This window comes from Nomascus leucogenys, chromosome 17 (genome assembly GCF_006542625.1).
Source record: "Nomascus leucogenys isolate Asia chromosome 17, Asia_NLE_v1, whole genome shotgun sequence".
In the NCBI taxonomy this organism is placed as follows: domain Eukaryota; kingdom Metazoa; phylum Chordata; class Mammalia; order Primates; family Hylobatidae; genus Nomascus; species Nomascus leucogenys.
Genome location: NC_044397.1, coordinates 84,999,942 through 85,024,818, shown reverse-complemented (window position 1 = coordinate 85,024,818; position 24,877 = coordinate 84,999,942). Strand labels below are relative to the sequence as shown.

The 24,877-nt window shown below is 52.8% G+C and overlaps 1 protein-coding gene and 1 long non-coding RNA gene across 2 annotated transcripts in view; one reads left to right on the top strand and one right to left on the bottom strand.

Annotated features, from left to right (window-relative positions):
- Positions 1-24,877, top strand: part of POU2F2 (POU class 2 homeobox 2) — an 87,765-nt gene that overhangs the window by 39,622 nt on the left and 23,266 nt on the right. Inside the window, exons 3-6 of the mRNA XM_030797094.1 lie at positions 15,442-15,507; positions 15,639-15,673; positions 15,834-15,890; positions 20,654-20,770. Of these exons, the coding sequence (XP_030652954.1) occupies positions 15,450-15,507; positions 15,639-15,673; positions 15,834-15,890; positions 20,654-20,770 (267 nt within the window). The 5' untranslated portion in view covers positions 15,442-15,449. The remainder of the gene's footprint in view (positions 1-15,441; positions 15,508-15,638; positions 15,674-15,833; positions 15,891-20,653; positions 20,771-24,877) is intronic.
- Positions 834-5,271, bottom strand: LOC100598320. Its single transcript, XR_179675.3, has 3 exons — positions 5,139-5,271; positions 4,872-4,995; positions 834-1,254 (listed from the first exon to the last, which is right to left on the bottom strand). It is a non-coding gene; the product is annotated as an uncharacterized LOC100598320 (long non-coding RNA).

Genomic DNA, 24,877 nt, shown 5'->3' with positions numbered 1-24,877 from the left:
GCTCCAGCTCTATAGGCCTCCTTTCCGATCCTGGAATTGCCACACTGTTTGCTGCCATGGGGCCATTGCCTCCTCTGTTCCCATTGCCTGGAGTGTCTTCCTTCACATTCTTTGCCTCGAGAATACTGTGTCTAATTGCTATGTAAATGTCACTTCCTTGGGACAGTTTTCTGCAACATGCCATCCTTTGTTTACATCCGGTATCCTCCTTCTACTTTTTTAAGAGTCAGGGTCTCTCTCTGTCACCCAGGCTGGAGTGCAGTGGCATGATCGTAGCTCACTGCAGCCTCGACCTCAAGCAATCTTCCCGCCTCAGCCTCTCGAGTAGCTGGGACTACAGATGCACACCACCACACCCAGCTAAGTTAAAACAATTTTTTTTGTAGAGATGGGGTCTCGATATGTTGTCCAGACTGTTCTCAAACTCCTGGTGTCAAGCGACTCTCCCACCTCAGCCTCTCAGAGTGCCAGGATTACAGGTGTGAGCCACCATGCCCAGCCCCTCCTCTACCTATTCTTGAAATCACTTTTCCTAACTTAGAATTACATATTTATTTGATGGCTTTTTATTTTTTATTTTATTTATTTATTTTAGAGATTGAATCTTGCTCTGTCACTCAGGCTGGAGTGCAGTGGCGCCATCATAGCTCATTGCAGCCTTGAACTCCTGGGCTCAAGTGATCCTCCTGCTTTACCCTCCAGAGGAGCTGGGACTACAGGGGTATGCCACCACACCCTGCTAGTTGATAACTTTTAAAAATTATTTCTCCCCAAAAGACTATAAGCTCTATGGGTTGCTTTTAACCACTGTATTCTCTGAGCTTAGCAATGGCTTGGCATATAATAGCATTTATTGGATATTTATTGAGTGATAAATTACCAAGGTATTTTTATCCACTCTAGTCTTCCTCTCAGACTATTGGCTCCTTGAGGTCAGATTTTAGATCTAGCTCACCTCTGGGTCCTCAGCTCCTGGCACAGGGCTTGGCACTGAGGGACATGAGGAAATGTTTGAATTGAAGGAAATGGAGAAGGGTTGGCCCACCTTCAGCCAGGAGCTGATGGGATCAGGAGTCCAGTGCATTGCCGAATATCAAGAACTGACTCGAAGGCTGTGGGCGTTGGGCTGTGAGCTGCAGAGGTATTCCAGCGTTGCTGACTGGACAAGGAGTGGCTGGCTGTTGTCTCCTGAAGGATGGGGAGCATTTCATGCCTCCAAGAAGGAGCTCCATGGCTCAGTACAGAGAGATCAAGCTGTCAGGGGTACAGACTTGGGCTTAAATCCTGACTCCACCACTCATGCTGTGTGACTTGGGGCAGGAGACTTCACCTTTCTGAGGCTCAATTTGTTAGTAAAATGAGGATGATAGCAGACCTTTACCTCCTCAGACTGTCATGAGGACTTAGCAATAATGTATTGGTTCAAATAGCACAGAGTAGGCCGGGCGCAGTGGCTCACGATTGTAATCTCAGCACTTTGGGAGGCTGAAGCGGGTGGATGGCTTTGAGCCCAGGAGTTCTGAGACCAGCCTGGGCAACATGGCAAAAAGCATGTCTCTACTAAAAATGCAAAACTAGCTGGGTGTGGTGGTGCACACCTGTGGTCCCAGCTATCTGGGAGGCTGAGGTGGGAGGATGGCATGAGCCTGGGAGGCAGAGTTTGCAGTGAGCCAAGATCGTGCCACTGCACTCCAGCCTGAGTGACAGAGCCAGACAGTCTCAAAAAAAAAAAAAAAAAAAAAAAAAAAAAAAAAAAGGAAAGCATAGACAGCAATGCTGTGGTGGCTGCTGCTGATAATGAAGACAAAGAGGAAGATATATTTTAAGTCCCTGAACGCTGGATACTCCTAAACAGAACTTGACTTTGACTTAGGGCTGCTGGAGAAGCAAAGGGGCACTTTGGGTCTAGAGGGCAAAGCAGGTGTGTAAACAGGAAATAGGCTTGAGGTCATGTCTGTAATCCCAGCACTTTGGGAGGCTGAGGTGGGTGGATCACATGATCTCAGGAGTTTGGCCAACATGGTGAAACCCCGTCTCTCCTAAAAATACAAAAATTAGCCTGGCCTGGTGGTGTGCACCTGTAATCCCGGCTACTCGGGAGGCTGAGGAGGCATGAGATGCGCTTGAACCCAGGAGGCAGAGGTTGCAGTGAGCCAGGATTGTGCCATTGCACTCCAGCCTGAGCGACAGAGTGAGACTGTCTCAAAGAAAAAAAAAAAGAGCCTGGACTTTAAAAATAAAGCTAAAGCTTAATTTAATTTTTTTAAAAAGGGGAAATAGGCTTGAGCCTAGAAGCCAGGAAAGTGGGCAAGAGTGGCAAGCAGTATCTAGGGTGGGCCAGAGCTGAGGCTGGGCATGGTTTGAGGGTCTCTGAGGCCCACTGGGGAACCACATGGCCCTGCAGCAGGAGCAGACACACATCTCTTTGTGTATGTGTTTGTCTGCCACCCCTATCATCCTGTTTTCCTGCTTCTTTGGGTCCCTAAGTTAGCTCTCCCTAACCCCCCAGAGGCTGCCCCTGGCCCGGGTGCTGCTGAAGCCCTGTGTGCTTAGATGCAGCAAGGAGACTGGGCAGAGGGAGGTGGGTATCATTGAGTCTTGGGCCCAAGTTCATCTCCTGGCCCAGCCATGGGCTCAGAGTATGGCCTGAGGCTTGGTCTCCCTGTCTCCTGCCAAACTAGGGGTCTGAGGGGCCTCTCTGAGCTCCCACATGCTACAGCCCTACAGATGAGGGCAGTGCCTATGGGGAAAGAACCCTTGGGTTCCCTCACAGAGCAAGGATGATGCTGGGGGCTGAGTAGAGAGATCGCCAAAGCAGCAGGCATTCAGAGACAGGCTGGGGAACTGAGCCACAGAGAGGGTCCCCAGGGGTGGCCAAGAGGAAGAGGCCATGGCTGGGGGGCCCTGAGGGGTGAAGAATCTCGCTCTACTGTCCCCGGTGGGCTGGCTGCTCCCCCTCACCACTCCCCGCCGGGCCCCCGGGGGACCTCGCTCTAATAATGTATTTGATCGACTCGCCGGCCGCGTACAAGCGATTATTGTCTTGTCGGGAGTCAAACGTATCGATCCGGCGAGAAATATGAGCGGAGCAATGGGGCCCGCGTGTCAGTTACCAGCCCCGCTGGCCCTGGGGAGCCCCCTACGTCTCCTTTAATTACCGCTCAGCCCTGAGCCCAGCCTGGCCTCCCCTGTGCTGCCTCCCTCCCAGCTCCCTGCACCTCAAGTGGCCCCCACTGCTCCCCAGCTCCCATGCCCTACCTGCCTCGCTCAGCATGGCTCAAGGACTCTTCTGTGGCAGCGAGGCCACCATCTCCCCCTGCCTGAGCCTCCCCGTTCCAGCTGCCAGTTTGTTCAAACTCTGCCCCTCTATCCTCTCTCAGGCAGGCCCATCCTCCTTCAAGATCCCTTCACCAGGCCCAGCTCTGGTCTGAGGCACTGAGAATGGAGCCAGCACCGGAGGCGAGAGGTGTGGGGTCGTTTCATCTTTCAGGGAGCGTATACAGCCTTCCCTGGCTGCAGGACTGAACTGCAGACCTGGCCACACTGGAAGTGGGTGGTCCTTCTCTGCTGGCTCTAGGGGGCTGGAATGGGGTCACATCCAAAAGCGTGCTCCTGACATGGATAATGTTGAATCTGTCCAGAGTGGAGCATAAGTGTGGCTGGTGAGGTTTTGCACCCCCCCATACTGTCCTATAGCCCCATTTCCAAGCCCCACAAAACAAATCCTAACTGAAAACAAAGCTTACTGCGTAAATGTCGCTTTGAGACAAGGCTCCAGTATCCACCGCCACCAGGCTGCTGTTGGGAAGACCCTCATGTATAGAAATCCTGTGGCCAGTTGCTGTGTGGTCTGTGGATCTCCTCTGTGAAATGGCCTTTACAATACGGGATGCTGTGGAGTGTAGATGCCGGGCAACGGTCCCCTCTCGTGTGCATATATGAGAACTGCCAGTCCTTCCTGTTGTGCCCACCTGCCTGCCTGGGCGTGTCTGGGTGCACAGGGCACGTGTGCAGTCAGGGGAAGGCACTCCTGTAGTTCTGCCTGTAGTATGCCCTTTCTGAGTGTGCCCGTGTGTGAGTGGGTGCGAGTGGCCAGGAAGTATGCTTGGGCCCATATGTGTAGAAGTGCCCTTGTGCCCATGGGTCCATGTGAGGGAGTAGAGGAGGTATCAGTATATGGGAGTGACTATCGTCAGCAGGGATGGCTGGTGTTGGGGCCCGTGCACATAGATGTGTTCATGCACGTCTATATGTGCACACGTGTGTGTGTGTGAAGTGCTGGCGTCCATCTGTAGAAATACTTGTGTGTGTGAGGGTGAGTCCAGGCGTCTGTGCATGCACCTGTGGTTTAGGGGGCCTCCCAGCCATGGGGCGCAGGATGTCCTGCGGGGCCCAGGCGGGCATGTGGGGTGTCTGGAGACGCCAGGCAGCCCCACAGCCTCAGACCTCGGGCACCAAGAGGAAGAGGGCAGCGGACTCAGGCGCGCCTTTGTCTGAGCTGCGGTGCGCCGGGAGTCCTGCGCCTTTGTGTGACCCTCGCAGGTGTGCGCGCGGGGGTGTTGGGAGGGTGTTGGGGAGGAGAGCGGAGGGAGGGGCTCCCTCCTCCGCGGCCGGCCCCGCCCTCCGGCCCATTGGCTGGGCGCTGCCGCCCTCTGGCGGGCGCGGAAGGAAGCGCTGAACTGGGAGCGCCGCAGCGCGAAAAGCCAGCCGGCAGCCCGGGGACCTGGTGCTCCCCTCCACCGGAGCCGCCTCGGGCGCCCGCATTTGACCGGCGACTTATTGTAGCCCCAGGCCAAGTCCCCGACCCACCGTCCCCACTACCACTGCCCACGGGCACCACTTCCTCTCAATGGTGGCACCCAACAGCTCACCTGCAGATAGGCGCAGGGCTTGTTTGATCTTCCCTGCCGCGGCGTGCTTTTAAGCTTCAACGCTTCTTGGCTCTGGGCCCTTGGAAAAGCTACTGCTCACCTCTCTGATCCTCAGTCTTTTCATCTGTAAAATGGGGCAAGTAAAAGTGACCACCACATTGGAGATGGCACCTGTCAAGAGTGAGGCACAGCGTCAGGCATCGACAAAGCCCTCTCTCCAATAAGCTGCTGGCTAGTGTTTTATTGTTGTTACTGTTGTGGACCCACCTTCTCTCCCAGACCCCCATTCCCTGTCCCAGATTTGTTTGCCTCCATGGGGGCGATAGAAGTCGGGGGGCAACTGTTGCAGGCACCTCTTGGATCGCAGCTGTAGGAGTCGGCTCTTCTAGCCTGCTTATCCTCTGCCCCACTAGCCCCCACACCCCCAACACACACACATGATTTGGGGTGGGCTGGGCTGCCGGGGCGGGTCTGTGGGCCAGGGTATTTTCCCTTCTCAAGGGGGCGGACCGGCCCTGTGGTTTCCTCCCTGAGTGACTTCCGGCAGGGAGGGCTCGGCCCCCAGAGAGGGTGGGGAGATGACACAGTTGTTCCCCCAGCCCTGGCGGGGCGGGCAGCATGGTTCACTCCAGCATGGGGGCTCCAGGTAAGGGGGCTGGTGCCTGCGCCACTGCTCAGAGGACAGGCAGCACATTTAGGTTTGCTCTGCGGGCCCTCCCTGCCCCTCCTCCTCAGCTGTCTCCATTGTCCTTCTCCTCTGTACTCTAGCAACTCCCTCTCTCCCATGCCGGGTCCCCCCAACCCCCACAGCTCCTCTTTGCCCTCCCTTTCCACATCAGGCACCGGAACTTCCAACCCATTCTCTTCTCTGTTGCCCTGTTCCGAAGGGTCTGGGGATGGGAGGGAGGGAGCTGGGTGTTGGTAGCCGGCCCTCATGTGGAGAACCAGTGGGGTGGGTGACATGGGCGATCCTTGGATAAGGGCTGCAAAGGGGTTGGAATGCCAAGTTGCTGGACTTGGAGGATGTCATTCCCTTTTGAGTGTGTGTGCGCACATCTGGTACAGGTGTGCATGTGCATGTGTGTGTGCAGTAGTTCTGAGTGCTCTGAGTGGGACTGCTGTGTGCTTGTGAGTGTAGGGGGCTGTTGTGTGTGGCACTGTGGGGTGATGATTGCCTGGCTCACTTCTTCACTTCATTCACCTCAGATGTCACCTCTTTGGGGCAGCCTTCCCCGACCTCCCCATCTAAACTGGCACCGATCCTGTCACTCTCAGTCCCCTCACCCTGCTTTATCTTTTCTTCACGGCACTTATCACTGCTGGGAATTTCGTTATGTGTTTGTTTGTGTGCTTATTAAATGCCTTCTCCACCAAATGTCAGTTGGCTGAGTGAACATTGCGCGCCAGGCACTGTACAAGGTGATTTATAGCTGTTGGCTCATTTAGTAGAATGTGTACATGTCTGTATGGTGATGGCTATCACTCAGCAGTGTTGATGGGAGTCTTAAATGAGGTAATACATGTAGCATGCTTAGCACAGTGCCTGGAACATGGCAAGCACTCGGCCCTTCATGCCTGTTTCATTTGTGGCCGTGTGGGCATGACCATGGGCATGAGTCTTGGTTTGGTGGTGTGTGCTGTCCTATATGCGCCATTGTGTGCGGGCACCCCTGTGTCCTCCACCAACATGTATCTATTGAGTAGTTCTGTGTTGGGTGTTGGAAGTACAGTGGAAAGGGTAGCTCAGGTCTGTCCTCCTGGAGCTCCCGGTTTATTGGAGAAGACAGACCTGTCACCAATGACAGCACAGACAGGTCAGGGCTGGGATGAGGGAAGTCCAGTTAGAGGGATCAGGGCTGGGATGGGGGACACCCAGGCAGAGGGGTCAGGGCTGGGATGGGGGAGGCCCAGGCAGAAGGGTCAGGGCTAGGGGTGGGGCACAGGCAGAGGAGTCGGGGTGGGATGGGGGCGCACAGGCAGAGGGGTCAGGGCTGGAATGAGGGAGGTCCAGGCAGAGGGGTCAGGGCTGGGATGAGGGAGGCCCAGGCAGAGGGGTCAGGGCTGGGATGGGGGGACATAGGTAGAGGGGTTGGGGCTGGGATGGGGAGGCCCAGGCAGAGGGGTCAGGGCCAGGATAGGGGGACATAGGTAGAGGGGTTGGGCCAGGAGGGGGAGGTATTAGGGGATTGTAGGAGCCCTGAAAACATGTGATTTAGTTGGTAGAGTATCAAGGAGGGCTTCCTGGAGGAAGCGGGTGTCTGAGCAGGGATACGAAGAATGAGTGGGTGTGGGCAAGCAAAGGTGGTGAGGAGAGGGGTGGGATGAAGGGAATACTATTTGCAGGGTGACGTGTTTATTTGTTGAGGTGACTGTGTATGCAACTGTGTATATGTATGTGTGTCCATACAGTATAGACACAGAGATCCAAGGTGTCTGCTCCCACTACTCATTCCTCTCTGGGGTTAAATGGGGACCTCAGAGGTGCTGGGCAGTAGGCTAAACCCTTTACTTGGGATTTCTCACGGAACAGCCCAGTCTGGGAAGACTGGAGTGAATTTTCCCTGCCTGGACATGAATTAATACACTGTGTGGCTGTGGGCAGATCACTCACCCTGCCTGATCTCAGACTCCACACCTGTGAACTGGATTCAGAGGTCAGCCCTGGCCATCTTCCAGGATGAGGTGACTCTGGGTGTATGTGTGTGCACTTGTGCGTGTGTGTGTGACTCTGTGTGAGCATGTGCATGTCTGGGTGTGTACCTCTGGCTGGACTGATGTGACTTGGTGTGAGAACGTAAGTACATGTGTGCGTACACATGTCTGAGTCTGTGAGTGACTGGGTGTAGTATGTAGGGGGAGGGTGTGTGTCTATCTGTGTTCAACTCCGGGTGTGTGAGTTTGTGTACTTCTTGTGTGTGTCTGGCTGGCTGTGTGTCACTCAGTGTGAGAGTGTGTGTAGGTGCATGTGTGTACACACGTCTGGGTGTGTGTTTTGCATATATACCCATGGCATCATATCTGGGCATGTGTCGTATCTGCAAACCTGTTCACATTCCTGTCTGGAATCTGTGCACCTCTGTTTCTTGTAGTGTGTTGGCTGGGGCTTTGCCTGGCTGTGGCCATGGGGTGTGTACTGTTGGCAGCTCTTGCCTGCTGTCAGTGCAGCTGTGGGGCCACCTCTCTTGTTGTGTCTGCTGCCCGTATCTCCATCCCTCCCTCCTGACAGCTCAGAAATGTTCACTCCCTTGAGGCCACCCAGGGACAGCTGTGGGGTGGGGAGGGGTGAGGTGCTGCTTCTGGGGAGGACGGGGGCTCGGCCAGCTGGGCCCACAGAGGTTCCCGGCAGCACCAACCTGCCCACAGGGGCTCCCAGGCCATACCCCTAATTGAAGCAGGCTGCGGAGGCAGGGGACCCAGGGGACAGGACAAGTGGGGCCAGGAGGGGTGAGGGGCAGTCCTTGGGCCCTCTATATTTAGCCCCATTTTCGGTAAGTGCTAACGAGAAGCTGGCCTAAGTCTGCTAAAACTGGCGGGGGGAAATGCAGAGGAGAAGTGAAAGTCCGGGGAGGGAGGAGTGGGAGGGCGGACAGGACCCAGAGTCCCAGGCCTGGGGCAGTCGGGCAAGCGAGTGTGAGCTCAGGGCTGGGCAGCCCTGATTGAGGGGGCTCTGACCTGAGGAAGGTGGGATTCAAGGGGCAACATGGCTCCAAGGGGCCTGGTAGGGCTATGCATTGCTTTTTCTCTTTCAGTTCCCCTAAAATATTACACATTACCTATGATGAGGGGTAGGAATAGCCATACATAACCAACCAATTTTTTGTGTGTGAATGAGGCTTTGAGAGGGGCTTCTGAAGGTGCCAGGGGATGGAGCACATTAGAACCACCGGGAGGGGGCTAGGTGCAGTGGCTCATGCCTGTAATCCCAGCACTTTGGGAGGCCGAGGTGGGCGGATCACTTGAGGTCAGGAGTTCGAGACCAGCCTGCCCAACATGGCAAAACCCTGTCTCTAATAAAAATACAAAAATTAGCTGGGCATGATGATGCATGCCTGTAATTGCAGCTACTCGGGAGGCTGAGGCAGGAGAATCGCTTGAACCCAGGAGGCAAAGGTTGCAGTGAGCTGAGATCATACCATTGCACTCCAGCCTGGGTGACAGAGTGAGACTCTGTCTAAAAAAAAAAAAAAGAATCACCTGGAGGGGCTTTTAAATATCTGGATGCCCAACCAAGTCATACCCTGTACCACTGAAATCAGAGAGTCTAGGGTGGGAACAGGCATCAATATTTCTGTAGAGCTGAGTGACAGGCGGTGGGCATCTCTGCCTGGGCTGAGGCTGAGGCTGAGGCTGAGCCATTTGATGGACCCTCCAAGTCCATGATTGCCGGTGCCCTGGAGTCCCTGTTAAGGCGTCATTTGGCTTTTAGTCCACGGTGGAAATGGAGCTCCCTGTTCATTCCTGGTAGAAATGATCTGACCCTTCTCTCAGATTGAGCTCTGATAGGGGAGGTGAAAAGAGAAAGGACAAAGGGCAGCAGTTGGCCATTTTGTTGTGGCCCAGCCAAGTGTGGGGCAGGGAGTATGCAGGGATATGTAGGAGTGGTTGGGAGAATTTAGGGAGAATAAGGGTAACAGAATGGTGAACATTTTCCCTCAAACCACTCTTGTCTTTCCAGCCATGGTCCCTGCAGAGGAAATCTTACCTTAAAGATTTAAGTTAGGGTTTCTTGGGGATGTTGGGTGACAGTAGAGATAGGGGTTTGTTTTAGACAGGATTGGGCCCTGGTCAGTTAGGGGATTCTTTAATGCATTCATTCATTCCAAAGACATACTCCTAGGCCTGTGCAGCAATGACTCCAGCCTGGGCTCCTGAGGAGCCCACAGTTGGGGTGGAGGTCTCTGCCCGGGATGATCAGGATGTGATGGAGAACAGTACAGGGGCAGTGAAGCCCAGAGGAGAGAGACCTGACCATCTGGGGAATCAGGGAGTACTTCACAGAGGAGGTGACATTTGAGCTGGACCTTAAAGAGGAGCAAGAGTTTGCCAGTAGAGAAGGAAAGCGTCACCCAAGTGGGAGACGAGCACAGGCAAAGGCCTGGGGGAGGAAGATCAGGACCTTGGGGCCACTGATCCACATGTCTTCTGCTGGGCAGTGTTTAGGAACCTGAGATCAGACCTGCCCTTGAAAAATTCCTAGTCTGATAGGGGAGACATACTGGGGCCCGGTTAGCTACAGTCAGCCTCTAAGACAGTGACAAGGGAAGGTGCTAGGGTATGGGGAGCTGAAGAGAGACCTGGCTGGGAGCTGGGGGCATCAAGATGGTGGTTTCATAGAAAACAGAGCTTATGGCCGGGCGTGGTGGCTCACGCCTGTAATCCCAGCACTTTGGGAGGCTGAGGTGGGCAGATCATGAGGTCAGGAGATTGAGACCATCCTGGCTAACACAGTGAAACCCCTTCTCTACCAAATATACAAAGATTAGCCAGTCGTTGTGGCGTGCACCTGTGATCCCAGCTATTTGGGAGCCTGAGGCAGGGAATTGCTTGAACCCGGGAGACCTCCGGAGCTTGCAGTGAGCCGAGATCCCACCACTGCACTCCAGCCTGGGCAACATAGCGAGACTCCATCTCAAAAAAAAAGAAAAAGAAAAGAAAACAGAGCTTATGCTGGGTTCTGAAGGATGAGTCGGGGGTCGCCAGGTGGACAGATTGGGGAGCAGTGTTCCAGGCAGAGGGAACAGCCCATGCCAAGGCCTCAGGAAATGTTTTAAATGGCAGAGTGCAGGCGTGGTGGCTCATGTCTGTAATCCCAGAACTTTGGGAGGCCAAGGCATGAGGATCATTTGAGCCCACGAGTCTGAGACCAGCCTGGACCTGTCTGAGACCAGCCTGGACCTGTCTGAGACCAGCCTGGACCCATTTGAGCCCACAAGTCTGAGATCAGCCTGGACCCGTTTTTTTTTAAGGAGACCCGTCTCTATAAAAACAATGTTTTTTTTCTTTTTATTAGCTGGATGTGGTGGTGCACACCTGTAGTCCCAGCTACTCAGGAGGCTGGGACGGGAGGATAGCTTGACCCCAAGAGGTCGAGGCTACAGTGAGCCATGATTGTGCCACTGCATTCCACCCTGGCCGACAGAGCAAGACTCTTGTCTCAAAAAATAAATAAAATAAAATAAATAGCAGGGAGACAGTAGGACAGGGGTGGGAAGTAGTAGGAAACAGAGACTGCTGCAGAGAGGGACAGTCAGCAGTTACAACCTGTTCTGGGCTTGTGATGCTGGGGACCCAGTGATGAGTCAGACCAGGCCTGTCACATTGGTCTTGTGGGGAAGGGACCTGGACACAGACAGCCACAACTGGGGGCTCAGGGATGGGACAGCAGGAGGGCAGGGGCTGTGACAGGCTGTCTTAGTTTGCTAGGGCTTCCACAGCAAAGTACCACAGACTAGGTGGCTGAAATAAGAGAAATTCATTCTCACAATTATGGAGGCTGTAAGTTAGAGACGAGGATGTCAGCAGGGTTGGTCTCTTCCAAGGCCTCCCCTTGGCTTGTGGTCGGCTGGTCTTCTCCTGGGTCTTCATATGGTCTTCCCTCTGTTCCCATCTGTGACCTAATTCCCTCTTTTTCTTCTTCTTCTTCTTTTTTTTTTTTTTTTTGAGACGGAGACTTGCTCTGTCACTCAGGCTGTAGTGCAGTGGCGCGATCTCGGCTGCCTGCAACCTCTGCCTCCTGGGTTCAAGCGATTCTCCTACCTCAGCCTCCTGAGTAGCTGGCATTACAGGCACACACCACCACGCCTGGCTGATTTTTGTATTTTTAGTAGAGGTAGGATTTCACATTGTTGGTTAGGCTGATCTCGAACTCCTGAACTGGTGATCTGCCCACCTCGGCCTCCCAAAGTGCTGGGATTACAGGCATGAGCCACCGCGCCCGGCCCCCTCTTCTTATAAGGATGCCAGTCAGATTGCAGTAATGTCCACCCTAATGACCTTATTTTACCTTAATTACGTCTTTAAAGACCCTATCTCCAAATACAATTACATTTTGAGGTACCAGGAATTAGGACTTCAGTGTATGAATTTTGGGAGATGCAACTTAGCCCATAGCAGAGGCTAAGGATGCGTGTGGACTTCCTGGGCTGGCAATGGGGTCTGAGGCTGCCCTGATCTGTGGGCGGGAGAGGGATGCCCAGCTAGGTGGGAGTGTAGAACCTGCACAGCCTGCTGTCAAGCAGACCCCCAAGCAGGGGGAGATGCTCCACGTGGTGAAGAGCACTGTGCATGAGCTGCAAGAGAAGAGTGGTACAGGGTGGTGGGCCAGCCCCTGGAGGCCAGGCCCCTCAGCCTGGTTGTTTATTTCTCCAGGAGATAGGGAGGAGCCAGGAAAGGATTGCCCTGAGGCAATGTGGAGCTCTGCTGGAGGGAAGGGGGCCAGAGGAGGCTGAGGCTGCAGTTTTAGGGATGCTAGGAGGGGTGGGATTTAGGACCAGGTTAGAGTTAGTGGTTGCCTGAAGTAGGGCTAAGGTCTGGGTGAATTAGAGCTAGGATCAGACAGGATTCCTGCTTTTACTGCTCCAAAGTCAGGACACACTTGCCGCCCAGCTCCCTTCTTGTCCTTCTTATATCTTGTATCAGTAGCCATTTAATGCCCTGTCCCCAGGGCCAGGAAACAGGACCTGAACTCTGGTAGCATCCTGGGCACCCAGTCTCCACCCCCACCCTCAACAGTCTACATCTTTTTTTTTTTTTTTTGAGACAGAGTCTTGCTTTGTAATCCAAGCTGAAGTGCAGTGGTGCAGTCACGGCTCACTGTAGCCTCAACCTCCTGGGCTCAAGCGACCTTCCCATCTCAGCCTACTGAGTAGCTGGGACTGTAGGTGCCCACCACCATCATGCCCGGCCAACTTTTTTATTTTTTGGAGAGACGAGGATTTCACTATGTTGCCCAGGCTGGTCTCAAACTCCTGGCCTCAGGTGATCTACTTGCCTCGGTGCAGTGTGCATCTTAATGGGACTGTGTGCTGGCTTTTTGCTTTTTAGCTTTTAAATGTTTTCTTGCTTGTGTATATAACATAATGTATATACAGTAAAGTGCTCAAATTTTAAGTGTATAGCTTGATGAATTTTTGCATATGTAAGGACCCTGTAACCACCAAACAAGATCCTTTCTCACTTGCTGCAGGCTTCCTCATGCCCTTTCCCAGTCAGTACCCCCAAGGTGCTCACTCATCTGATCGTGATCATCTGCTATCAGCTTGCCTGTTTTTGAATTTCCTGTAATTGGAATCATAAATTATGTCTGCCTTTGTGTTTGGCATCTTTCATTCAGCCTCTTGTCTCCAAGCTTCGGCCATGTGTATGAAGCAGGAGTTTGTTCTTTTTTTTTTTTTTTTTTTAGTTTGTTCTTTTTCATTACTGTGGCGTATTTCATTGTATGGACATACCACATTTTATTTATCCATTCACCCGTTGATGGCCCCTTAGGCTGTTTCCAGTTTGGGGCCATTATGAAAAGACTGCAGAAGAATTATGCCCATGTCCTTTGATGGGCGGGACACATGTTTCTTTTGGGCAGATGCCCAGGAGTGGACGTGCTGCATCTTAGGGGGAGGGCATCTTTTCTGCTTTTCTGAATGGTGCTTGTATCAATTTACACTCCCACCAGCAATGCACGACCTGTCTTTTTAATTAGGAATTTAAAACTCAAGCAGCATTTCACATTGAATAATCCTCAATTGCAAGATTTCTAGACTTTTTTTTTTTTTTTTTTTTTTTTTTTTTTTGCAGTTACTGAGTTCTTCCTATTTCCTATCCCTTACTTTAGCTCCATTTTTTTTTTTTTGAGACAGGGTCTCACTCTGTCACCCGGGCCAGAGTGCAGTGGTGCAGTCGCAGCTCACTGTAGCCTTGACCTCCTGGATTCAAGCGATTCTCCTGCCTCAGCCTCCCCAATAGCTGGGACTACAGGTGCATGCCATCGTGCCCAGCTAATTTTTGTGTCTTTAGTAGACATGGGGTTTCTCCATGTTGCCTAGGCTGGTCTTGAACTCCTGGGTTCAAGAGATCTGGCTGCGTCAGTCTCTCAAAGTGCTGGGATTGCAGGCGTGAACCACTGTGCCTGGCCTAGCTGTCTTCTTTAAGTATCTTGGTGCAGAGCACACTAGAGTTGGACAGCTCCTTTAGTAGGAGTGGGGTCATGGTTTAGGTAGGGATTTTGGAGTGAGTTGTGGGAAGAGTTTGGATCAGGGACAGGGTCGCAGAACAGTTGGGAGTCAAGGTCAGATGAAGGACTTGAACCATCTGGGCACAACTTGGGATTCAAGGTAAGTGGACTAAGGATGGGTCAGGCTGAAGCCCAGATTTGTCCTGGGGTCTAGGACCAGGAAGGGTTGGATTCAGTTTCAGGATGAGCTTCGGCGAGGGAACTGTTGGAGATGAGATGGCTGGAAGTCAGGACTGGGGGACATTAGACTAGAGTGGATCCGATTAGAAGTAGGAGCCCTGGAGTCATGAAGACCAGGGGTCCAATCAGGGCACATCTACTGTCTTGCTGTGCTTTTGGGGAGGTGACATCCCTTCTTGGAGCCTCAGTTTCCTCCTCTGTAAAATGGGGTAATATTAGCACTAACCGCTAATGTGAGTTGTGAGTCATATCTAGCTCTGTGCTTGGCACTGGTGAGCACTCGCCTTTCTGTGAAAAGTATCAGAGTGCTTTGAGGACGGGCATTTGTCTCCGTGGGTTTATGTGCTTGCTGCCTGCCACCCTCCCTTGGCCGCCTCCTTTCATTTCCTGGGTCTAGGGAGCTATAGAATGGGGTTGTATTACAGGGGTGGACTGGAGACTGCAGCTGGGGTTCAAGCGTGAAGTCCCAGATCAGGTTTAGATTGGAGGACAAGCTCAGGCGTAGAGCCAGATGGAGCTGGGGTTACAGAGGATCAGGTTGGGTCTGCTAGGCCGGTGTGCTAAACATAGGAACAAAGTCCAGGTGGGAGTGAGATGTGGATGGGGAAAGTGGTGGGGTGGGAAGAGGGCCAGAGGGCGGCTGAATCACACACACTCAGAGATCTGACAACTGCCTCCTTTGGGGATGCTGCAGCCCCATAACATCTCCGAGGCCCCACTCAGAGTGGAAAACATGTCTCACCCGAAACCTGGTAGGGCAGGACGGGAGCCTGGGCGGCCCGCCCCAGGAGGAGGCCCAAGCCTGCTCTCCCTCCTTTGGGACGTCACCAGCTTCCTCCTGGGCAGCTGATACCTTCTCATGACCACCTTCCACCTCCTGCCCTGCCCTTTGCTGCACTGTGGGTAACACCCCTGTGTCACTTTCTGGAGGGGTAAAAGGATAAGGCAAGATCCCCCAAGGCCTGAGGGCCGTGTCTCATCTTGCCAGAGGAGGGCAGAGGCCCGGAATGGAGGACATGTCTCTTGGGAAGAGACACTTCCAAGGTGGCTGGGGGTAAGGGGGGAATTTGGGGGAAAGGCTTGGGGAGTGTGGTGGAATGGGGACCCGAGAGCCCTCCTGGCTTCCCCTCCTTCACCCCACTTCCATTCCTCCTCTGTCCCCAGAAATAAGAATGTCTAAGCCCCTGGAGGCCGAGAAGCAAGGTCTGGACTCCCCATCAGAGCACACAGGTGGGTAGGCAGGGAGCAGGGGGCAGGGGTCACTGTGGGCAGGGGAAGTGGGGCAGATGGGAAGAGAGCTGGGAGGGGACAGGTGTGGTAGGGGTGGCTGATGACAACACATCCTTTCCCTCTCTTTGCAGACACCGAAAGAAATGGACCAGACACTAATCATCAGGTTAGGGGGGAGTGGATAAGTGGGAGGAGGTGGGAAGGAATGGGGAGAGGGATTCAGAGGGGGCTCTGTGCCGCCTGTGGTAGGAGGGCAGGGAGCGGGGGTGGTCAGAAGCTACTTCACTCACTATTCCCATCCCCTTGTTCCTACTTTCTCTTTGCAGAACCCCCAAAATAAGACCTCCCCATTCTCCGTGTCCCCAACTGGCCCCAGCACAAAGGTAAGCACCTGTCGGAACAGCCAGGGAAGCGGGCAGCGCTTGGAAGAGGGTCCTCAGGAGGCCTGCCTCAGTCCAAGGGCTGAGAGAGCACTGAGGCTTGGTACCTTAGTAACGAGGTTCCTCCCGCCCCTTCTCACTCTTGGGCTCCCACCCCAGGCCTGTGACTCACGCAGGCTCCTTCCCCTTCCCTAGGGGGTGGGGGTGGCCAGGGAAATCCCCCCCAGAGCCCCAGGGCGATGAACAACAGGAAGCCAAAGGCCCGCCCCCATCCCAACTTCCCTGACCCAACAGGGGCCTGCACCACCGCCTGTCCCCCAATATACACATTTAGCGGCCAGCTGAGGCGGGGGTGGGGGGGCTGGCACCAGTTGAGGATAACTGTAGGAACGCAGGAGAGAATGACAGGGAAGCTGGAAGCAGCCAGGCAGTGCAAATTCCACATCCAGATGGGGCCCTGTGCCGGGCACCCTGGGCTTCTTGGGGTTGCCTGGGCTCCAATCTCCACCCTCCAGCTTGGTCCAGGGGTAGCAGGCAGGTCCAGAGGCTTGAAGGTAGCACTGGAGGTGGGGGCAGAGAAGGTGTGAGCAGGACTCCAGACCCTGACCAGCGGTGGCTGAGGGATGGGGTGGGAGGCTGGGAACTGCTCCCCACCCTGCTACAGCTTTGCTCTGTGACCATGGGAAAGTCACTTCCCCTCTCTGGGCCTCTCAGTTTCCTCTTCAGTATCATTGGTCGGGGGGAGGGGGCAGTCGGATGGGATGGCCTCTGTGGTTGCCTCCATGTCTGGTGTACCCCCATGCCACCATGAGAGGAGAGGACAAAAGTGCTTTGTGAGCAGGTGTCCTGCTTCTGTGCTGAGCGCTTTGAACGGGGGTCTAGGGGAGACAGGCTCTCGATCTTGACCTCCTTGACCCTCTGATGGCAGGTTTGGCTATTGCCTTAGCCCTCAGAGCACAGCGTGTATCCATTGCTCCCCACCCTGTCCTCAGTTGAATCAGATATTTGCAGTCTGTTCTCAAACTGGCAGCAGGCTTCCTTCTTTTGGGGATGCCAGTGGGACGAAGGGAATGAAGGTTTCTCCCTCCCCTTCCTGGCCTCGGGCTCTGTTCACAACTTGCCCTGTACGCCCTGTTTCTCTGGACTTTGCCTCTCAACTTCTCTCCATCTCTTCTGTGTCAGTCTTTCCCTAACTGAAGTGATTCATGTGCTCCTATCACGGTCTCAGGCATAAGACCACTGTGTGCAACTATTTACATAATAATTTTGTTAATTGGCTCAATTTTTTTTTTAAAAAAACACCTTATTATGGAAAATGTGAAGTGGATACAGAAATAGAAGGGTATAATGAAAATAAACCCCCTAGATACCCATCAATCAGCTTCAACAATTACCAACTCATGAACTGGCTTGCTTTTCAACAGCTTTTTAAATAAATGTTTTTTAAATGGAAATTTCACAAATGGAAAACCAGAATCACTTGCCACGGAAATAAATACGATGATTATTAAAATTTACCCAGAGTCTCTTGTGTGCCGAAGGGTCCTAACCTCAGAGGCCTGTTCTCTGCTTATTAAAAAAGGAGATTAGGGCTCGGCATGGTGGCTCACACCTGTATTCCCAACAGTTTGGGAGACAAAGAGGGCAGATCACCTGAGGTCAGGAGCTTGAGACCAGCCTGGCCAACACGGTGAAACTTCGACTCTACTAAAAATACAAAAATTAGCTGGGCATGGTGGTGAGCGCCTGTAATCCCAGCTACTTGGGAGGCTGAGGCATTGTGGAGAATTGCTTGTGCCCAGGAGGTAGAGGTTGCAGTGAGCCGAGATTGTACCACTGCACTCCAGCCTGGGCAACAGAGCAAGACTCCAGCTCAAAAAAAAAAAAAAAAGGAGATTAAGCCAGATGCAGTGGCTCAAGCCTGTAGTCCTAACACTTTGGGAGGCCAAGGTGGGTAGATCGCTTGAGCCCGGGAGTTCAAGACCAGCCTGGGCAACATAGTGAGACCCTGTCTCTATAGAAAATACAAAAATTAGCTGGGTATGCACGCCTGTAGTCTCAGCTACTTGAGACAGAGGCAGGAGGATCACTTGAGTCTGGGAAGTTGAGGCTACAGTGAGTCCTGATGGCGCCACTGCACTCCAGCTTGGGTGACAGAGCAAGACCCTGTCTCAAAAAAATAAAATTAAATTAAAATAAAAGTGGAGACTAGCTAGTATTGGAGAGATGGTAAAGACATTCAAGCACCAATCAGAGACTTTAAGATAGCCAGAAACAATGAAAAAGCACTGAAAAGGGAATAGTGTGCTCACCATGGCATTCAACATTTTTTTTAAACTTTTATTTTTTATTTTTTTGAGACAGAGTCTCACACTGTCACCCGGGCCGGAGTGCAATGGCATGATCTCGGCTCACTGCAACCTCCACCTCCCGGGTTCAAGCGATTTTTGAGGCGGAGTCTCACTCTGTCGCCCAGGCTGGAGTGCGGTGGCGCCATCTCGGCTCACTGCACCTCTGCCTCCCAGGTTCAAGTGATTCTCTTGCCTTAGCCTCCCAATTAGCTGGGATTGCAGATGTGTGCCACCATGCCTGGCTAATTTTTGTATTTTAGTAGAGATGGGGTTTCACCATGTTGGCCAGGCTGGTCTCGAACTCCTGACCTCAAGTGATCCTCCCGCCTCGGCTCCCAAAGTGCTGGGATTAAGGGGTGAGCCACCACGCTCAGCCTATTTTTAAAAAAACTTTGTATTAAAATATGATACACATTAAAAACACACACAGATCTTCAATGTATGACTCTGTGAACTTTCAGAAACTTAGCACACCCATGTCACTAGCACCAGATCAAGAAGCAGAGCACGACCAGCCTTCCAGAGGCCCTTAATGTCCCTACCAGGGATAGCCGCTACCCTGACTTCTCATACCCAGTGTCATGTCATGCTGCATCTCTGCAGCGCTTTTTTTTAACCTCTCTCTCTCTCTTTTTTTTTTTTTTTTTTAGAGACGGTGTCTCACTCTGTTGCCCAGGCTAGTCTCAAACTCCTGGCCTCAAGCAATCCTCCTGCCTCAGCCTCCCAAAATGCTAGGATTACAGTCATGAGCCACCACACTTGGCGTCTGTAGCTCTTAAACTTTCTAATACTTATATTCCATAATTTGGGACATGCCATTCACTATCTATTGTGTGGCCTTTCCTTGGCCTCTGTTTGTCTCTGTCCACATTTCAAATATCACCCCCCTGCCAACACACTGAGTCATTTTGCCCAAGTTGCTTTCCCTCTCTGGACTTCCTTTTACAAAATGGTGTTGGGCTGTCAGGCTGAAGGATGATATCACTGTCCACTTTAGGCCTGAGGGTGTGTGATCCATCAGGCCATGCCTTCTCCCACCACTGTGTGTGCTTTAGCCAACAGGCCTTTCAGCCAACAACTGCTGTTGTTTGGCTTTTTACCTAGGAGCAGAGGAGGCCAGGGTGGTTCTATGCTGGTCTGTTCTGTGTGTATGGTGAAAGATGTGTCCATATCATATTCAGAGAGACATGGAGAGGCTTGGCAGACTTCAGGGGTGGAGGCTGAAGCCTGGCATTTCCTGGGCCACATCTGGCTTGTCCACAGTGCAGGACAAATGCTGTGCTTTGCTTATTCTGCCAGTATTTTTGTTCTAGATTTTGAAAAGAATGGCCAGCAGGAGCCGAGTAGGAGCCAGATAAGACTTCCACTTAGGCAGGCGCTCTCTCCAGCCCACCTCCATCCACCCCTACTCCTATCATTCATTTGTGCCCATTTCTGTGAGCATCTGAGTTTGTAGCCCCAGTTCCAAGGTGGTGGTTTTTCTTAGTACCTGAAAACCTTTTCTTCCAACAAAGTCTTACTTCATTGGACAAATAAAAGATGCACCTGGCTAGGTGCAGTGGCTTGTGCCTGTAATTCTAGCATTTTGGGAGGCCAAGGCAGGAGGATTGCTTGAGCCTAGGAGTTCAAGACCAGCCTGGGCAACATAGTGATACCCTGTCTCTACAGAAAAATTTAAAAATTAGCCAGGTGTGGTGGCGGGCACCTGTAGTTTCAGCTGCTCGGGAGGCTGAGGTGGGAGGATTGCTTGAGCCTGGGAGGTAGAAGCTGCAGTGAGCTGTGATCATGCCACTGCACTTCAGCTTGGGCAACAGAGCGAGACCTTGTCTCAAAAACAAAAAGAAAAAAAAAAGCAAGAGAGATGCACCTCTACGTGATACAGATGAAGGGTGTGGGACCCAGAACCTGCTTATTTGACCTCCCAGGTGCCCAGTGGGTGTATTTTCCCTTTTTTTTTTTTTTTTAGAAATGGGGTTTCACCATGTTGGCCAGGCTGGTTTCGAACTCCTGACCTCAAGTGATCTGCCTGCCTCGACCTCCCAAAATGCTAGGGTTACAGGTATGAGCCACCGTGCCCAGCCACCATTTTCCATTTTACAGTCAGGGAAACTGACTCTCAGGAGGGGAAAAGCGCTCTGCAAAGGGGACTTCTCCTGTAGGGAGTTTGGGTGCAGGTGTTGTGTTTGCCCTATCTGATTGATGAGGAAACTGAGGCCAGAGGAGTGGTTTGAAGCTCCCAGCGGTCAGTGCAGGACCACAGGCTGCACCCTCATGTCCACACCCCCGTCTGCCCCTCCTGTGCCAGCCTGATTGCCATTGCCACACACGTGCCCTCTCTTTGGTTCACAGGTGGGCATTCTCTCTGGCCTCCACTTAACATTCTGGGGTCCCGGACCCTGCCTCTCTCCCCCCCAGATCAAGGCTGAAGACCCCAGTGGCGATTCAGCCCCAGCAGCACCCCTGCCCCCCCAGCCGGCCCAGCCTCATCTGCCCCAGGCCCAACTCATGTTGACGGGCAGCCAGCTAGCTGGGGTAAGTACTCAGGGAAGGATGGGGACGAGGAGACAAACCAGCCACCCCTCATCTGTTATAGGGCTAGTGGATGAACTGTTCCACCAAGGCCATGGCCACTCTTTCACACCTGCCTCTTGCCCTCTTCTGTCCTCCAGGAGGTCTTGTCCCCTTACTTGCTTGGCTTAGGCACTAACCCCTCTCTGCCTTCTCTGCTCCTCTTCAACCCCCTGCTCCGATTCCTGCTGTCCCCGACACCCCACAGCTCACGGCACTGATGCCAGCTCAGCAGCAGCTCCTCCTGCAGCAAGCCCAGGCCCAGCTCCTGGCCGCCGCCGTGCAGCAGTCCAGTGCCGCCGCTGCCGCTAACGCCGCTGCCGCCGCCGCCGCCTCCGCCTCCTCCTCTACTTCCTCCTCCTCCTCCTCCTCTGCCTCCTCCTCGACCTCACAGCCCCCAGCCTCCTCTGGGGGGGGTGACCTGCCACCACCACAGCCTGCCAGCCAGCCCCCTGGGACCCCACAGCTCACCTTGTCCCAACCCATCCAGCTTACAGCACAGGTAAGGGCAGCCACTGGGGACCAGGCTCCCTGCAGTGAAGGACATGCAGAAACAGTGAGTGTGTGGGAAGGGGCTGACTGGTCCACATGGACTGTTCTGACCACCAGCCACATTCCAGGCAGTTCCTAGCAACCCTAGGAAGCTTTGGGAGATGTTGCTGTCCCATCTTACAGAGGGGTAAAGTGAGGCTCATAGGGAGGAATATCCCACATCATAATCCTCCCTCTGGTGGTGTGTCGGGGGCAGTGCTTCCTATGCATCTTGCTGGGAGTTCACAGCCTCCTGGGAGGTTGAGATTGTTGTCCTCAACTTACAGGTAAGGAAACCAGGAGTCACTCCCGTGAATGGTACCATGTGGGTACAAAACAAAAGGTTGATAATAAGAATGAGTGCCCTACCCTCATTGTGTCCCCTGGCGCATCCAACAAGATGCTCTTCCAAAAAAGGGGCCCGTGATCTATGAGTTGGGAGGTTCTGCATCACTTCCCTGACCCTGGAGCTTTTGCTCTTCCATAGTTAATCATGAATTAGTGGCTGTCTCAGTTTCCTAGGGCTGTCATAACGTAATACCATAAACTGGGTGGCTTAAGGCAACAGAAACATATTGTCTCCAACCACAAGTCCAAACTCAAGGTGTCGGCAGGGCTGTGCTCTCTCTGAAGGCTCCCAGGGAGAATCTGTCCTTGCCTCTTCTGGCTTCCGATGGTGCTGTCAATCCTTGGTGTTCCATAGCTTAGTAGATGGCTCACTCCGATCTCTGCCTCCTCTGTCGTCATATGGCCATCTTCTCTCTGTGCACCTGTCTGTGTATTCAAATTTTTCTTTCTTGTAGGGACACTAGTCATTAGTTTAGGGCCCACCCCAATGACCTCATTTTAACTTGATTACATCTGCAACCCTACTTCCAAATAAGGTCACATTTACAGGTACCAGGAGTGAGGTCTTCCACATACCTTTTTGGGGACACAATTTAACCCCTAACAGTGGCCAATAGAGTTCCCATAAGGACAGCCAGGGGAGCAGAGTGGGAGCTGAGTAGGCTTCCTCTTCCGAAGGGCAGCTGTCTCCAGCCCACTCCTGTCCACCCCTTTCCCACGTCACCCATTCATGTTGTCTGTCTGGTTTTCATAAGCCTTAGAGCTGTGGCCAAGTTTCAGGGCAGTGAAGGTCGTGGGAAGCCCTACAGCAAAGCCACCTGTTTAACTTCCCTTAGCCTAGTGTTTCCCTCAGTGACTGCTCCACAAAAGGCTTTTCTCTCACTCTGTCCAACCACTTCCACAGAACCCTAGATACAGATGCTGTCCATGCAGGGAGCTGTCCAGCCCTGGTGAGGCTGTTCCCTTGATAGAGTTCACCCCAATAATGGCCCATTCCATTATTGACCAATGCTCCCATTTGGGACTTTCCTTAACACTGAGCTGTTAACCTGCCTTCTTAGAACTTTCTTCCACTGGGCCTGGTTCTGTGGAGACACTCTGTAAACTGGGCCCACGGCTCTGTGATGGCTCTTGTAGATGTAGCCTTGTTTTTTTTTTTTTTTTTTTTTTTTTGATTTGAGGTCTTGCTTTGTTGCCCAGGCTGGAGTGCAGTGGCGTGATTATGGCTCATTGCAGCCTCAACCTCTTTGGGCTCAAGTAATCCTCCCACCTCAGCCTCCTGAGTAGTTGGGACTACGAGTGCATGCCACCACACCCAGCCAATTTTTTTATATATACATATTTTTTGTAGAGACGGGTTTTGCCATGTTGCCCAGGCTGGTCTTGAACTCCTGAGCTCAAGCGATCTGCCCGCCTTGGCTTCTCAAAGTGTGGGATTATAGGCATGAGCCACGGTGTCCGGCCCAGACGTAGCCTTTCAATACCTGGTTCTCCAAGTAACAGTAACTTAGTCTGTTGGGTGCCACCTTTGTTCCAGGCACCATGCCAGTGATGGCCTCTTTGCTCCCATGAATCCTCCCCAAAGCTGAGGCTCCAAGGGGTAAAGTGACCTGCCCCAGATTATTCTGTAAGCAAGAGTGGCAGAGCCGGCCTGGAAGTCCAGAGCTCTAACCACATGATCCGCGGCTGCTGCTTTTAGCTGTCCTTCACGGAACATGGTTTCTAGCCCCTCCCACCCCGGCCACCAGAGACTCCAGCAGCAGGTGTTCCATTTGCCTTGTAGCATAGACAGCCCTTTACTGAGCAACGCCAAGGGCTTGGGGCTCTTCACTGGGGCTGGGCTCTTTTGCATCTCAGTGGCCCTGCTCTTGTTCTCTCTTTTCCTGGGAAGTCTGCTCCCTTCCTTTACCTGGACAGTTCCTCTTTATCTAAGCCCCAGCCCAGGAGTCCACACCTCTAGGAAGTCATGATGACTTCCCTCCCTCCAGCTGTGCCTGAATCTGACCGAGGAAATATCAGTTGAAGGAACAAAGACTAGAGGATAGAAGGCGGAACAGGGCAGCCTAGCGCAGACCCAGCCAGGCCACCACCTCTGTGAGCAGCAGGCATTCTTGCCTATGTACTCCTACAGCCACCTCTCCCAGCTCCCCAGGGACCCAGCAGCAGCAAGCTAAGCCTCTACCACCTGCCGTCCAGCCTAGGCCCTGATTGTCAAGGTCTCCTTAAACCCCTCCTCCTTTTCTCTCACTCCTCCTTCCCCAGCTTCCCTCAGCTCTGATCTTTCCCTTTCTGTCCTCAACAAGTGCAAAGCTGGGCCAAGTTTGTTTTCTGGGAATTCTTTCTCACAAACTGACTTGCCCTTTGACGTTATTTCTACAACAGCACCTCTTACGGGCACCATGCTGGGCCCAGGCTGCAGAGGGACCAGCTCTTCCTGACTTACCTACCCACTGCTCCAGCCTTCCCTGGCTCCTAGGCTTGGATGGCTCTCCCGGGCCGCATCTCATGCCCTCCACCCCCCAGTCCACTTCTCATGCCTGCTAAGCTCTGATCCTGCAGTCATTCCACAAACATTTCCTGGCCTCCTGTGTGTCAGGCCATGGCAGGAAGCTGAAGACTTAGGAGTGAGTCACAGCCATCCTTGCCCCTGAGGGGCTCCCCGTCCTGCAGTAGAGCAAGCACATCAGTGAGCCACTAAGAAATGTTTCACTTGAAAGATACTAAGAAGCCCAGGAAAGAGAGTAAAAAACACTCATAAATGCTATCCCTTTGAAATTATATAAAGTACCAAGGAAAAGCCCCCTTTCCAGCCCTCTGATGTCAGCTTCCAAAGTAATGCTGGTTAAACAGTTTGGTAGGATCCTTCCCTGTAATCTCCTAGCTTGTACAGACGAAGGGGCAATTATAGTACAGTTTTATAATTTGTCTGTCCATTACTCAGTGTGATGCCTTCTACCGAGGGGGCTGTGTGGATATTTACCGAATCAATGAGGGATGTTTTGCGGCAGATTTTCAATCAAGGATAGGAAAGATATCTCTCCAAGGAAGTATTTCAGAATGTCTGGGGTTGCAGGCGTTGATTGAAAACTTAACGTTAACAGTTAAAACATCATTTTGTATTGGAGAAGAGGGGGGAAAAGTTCCTATTTTCCTAATAGGACCATGGCAATAAAGCTTGACAAAATCTTTTAG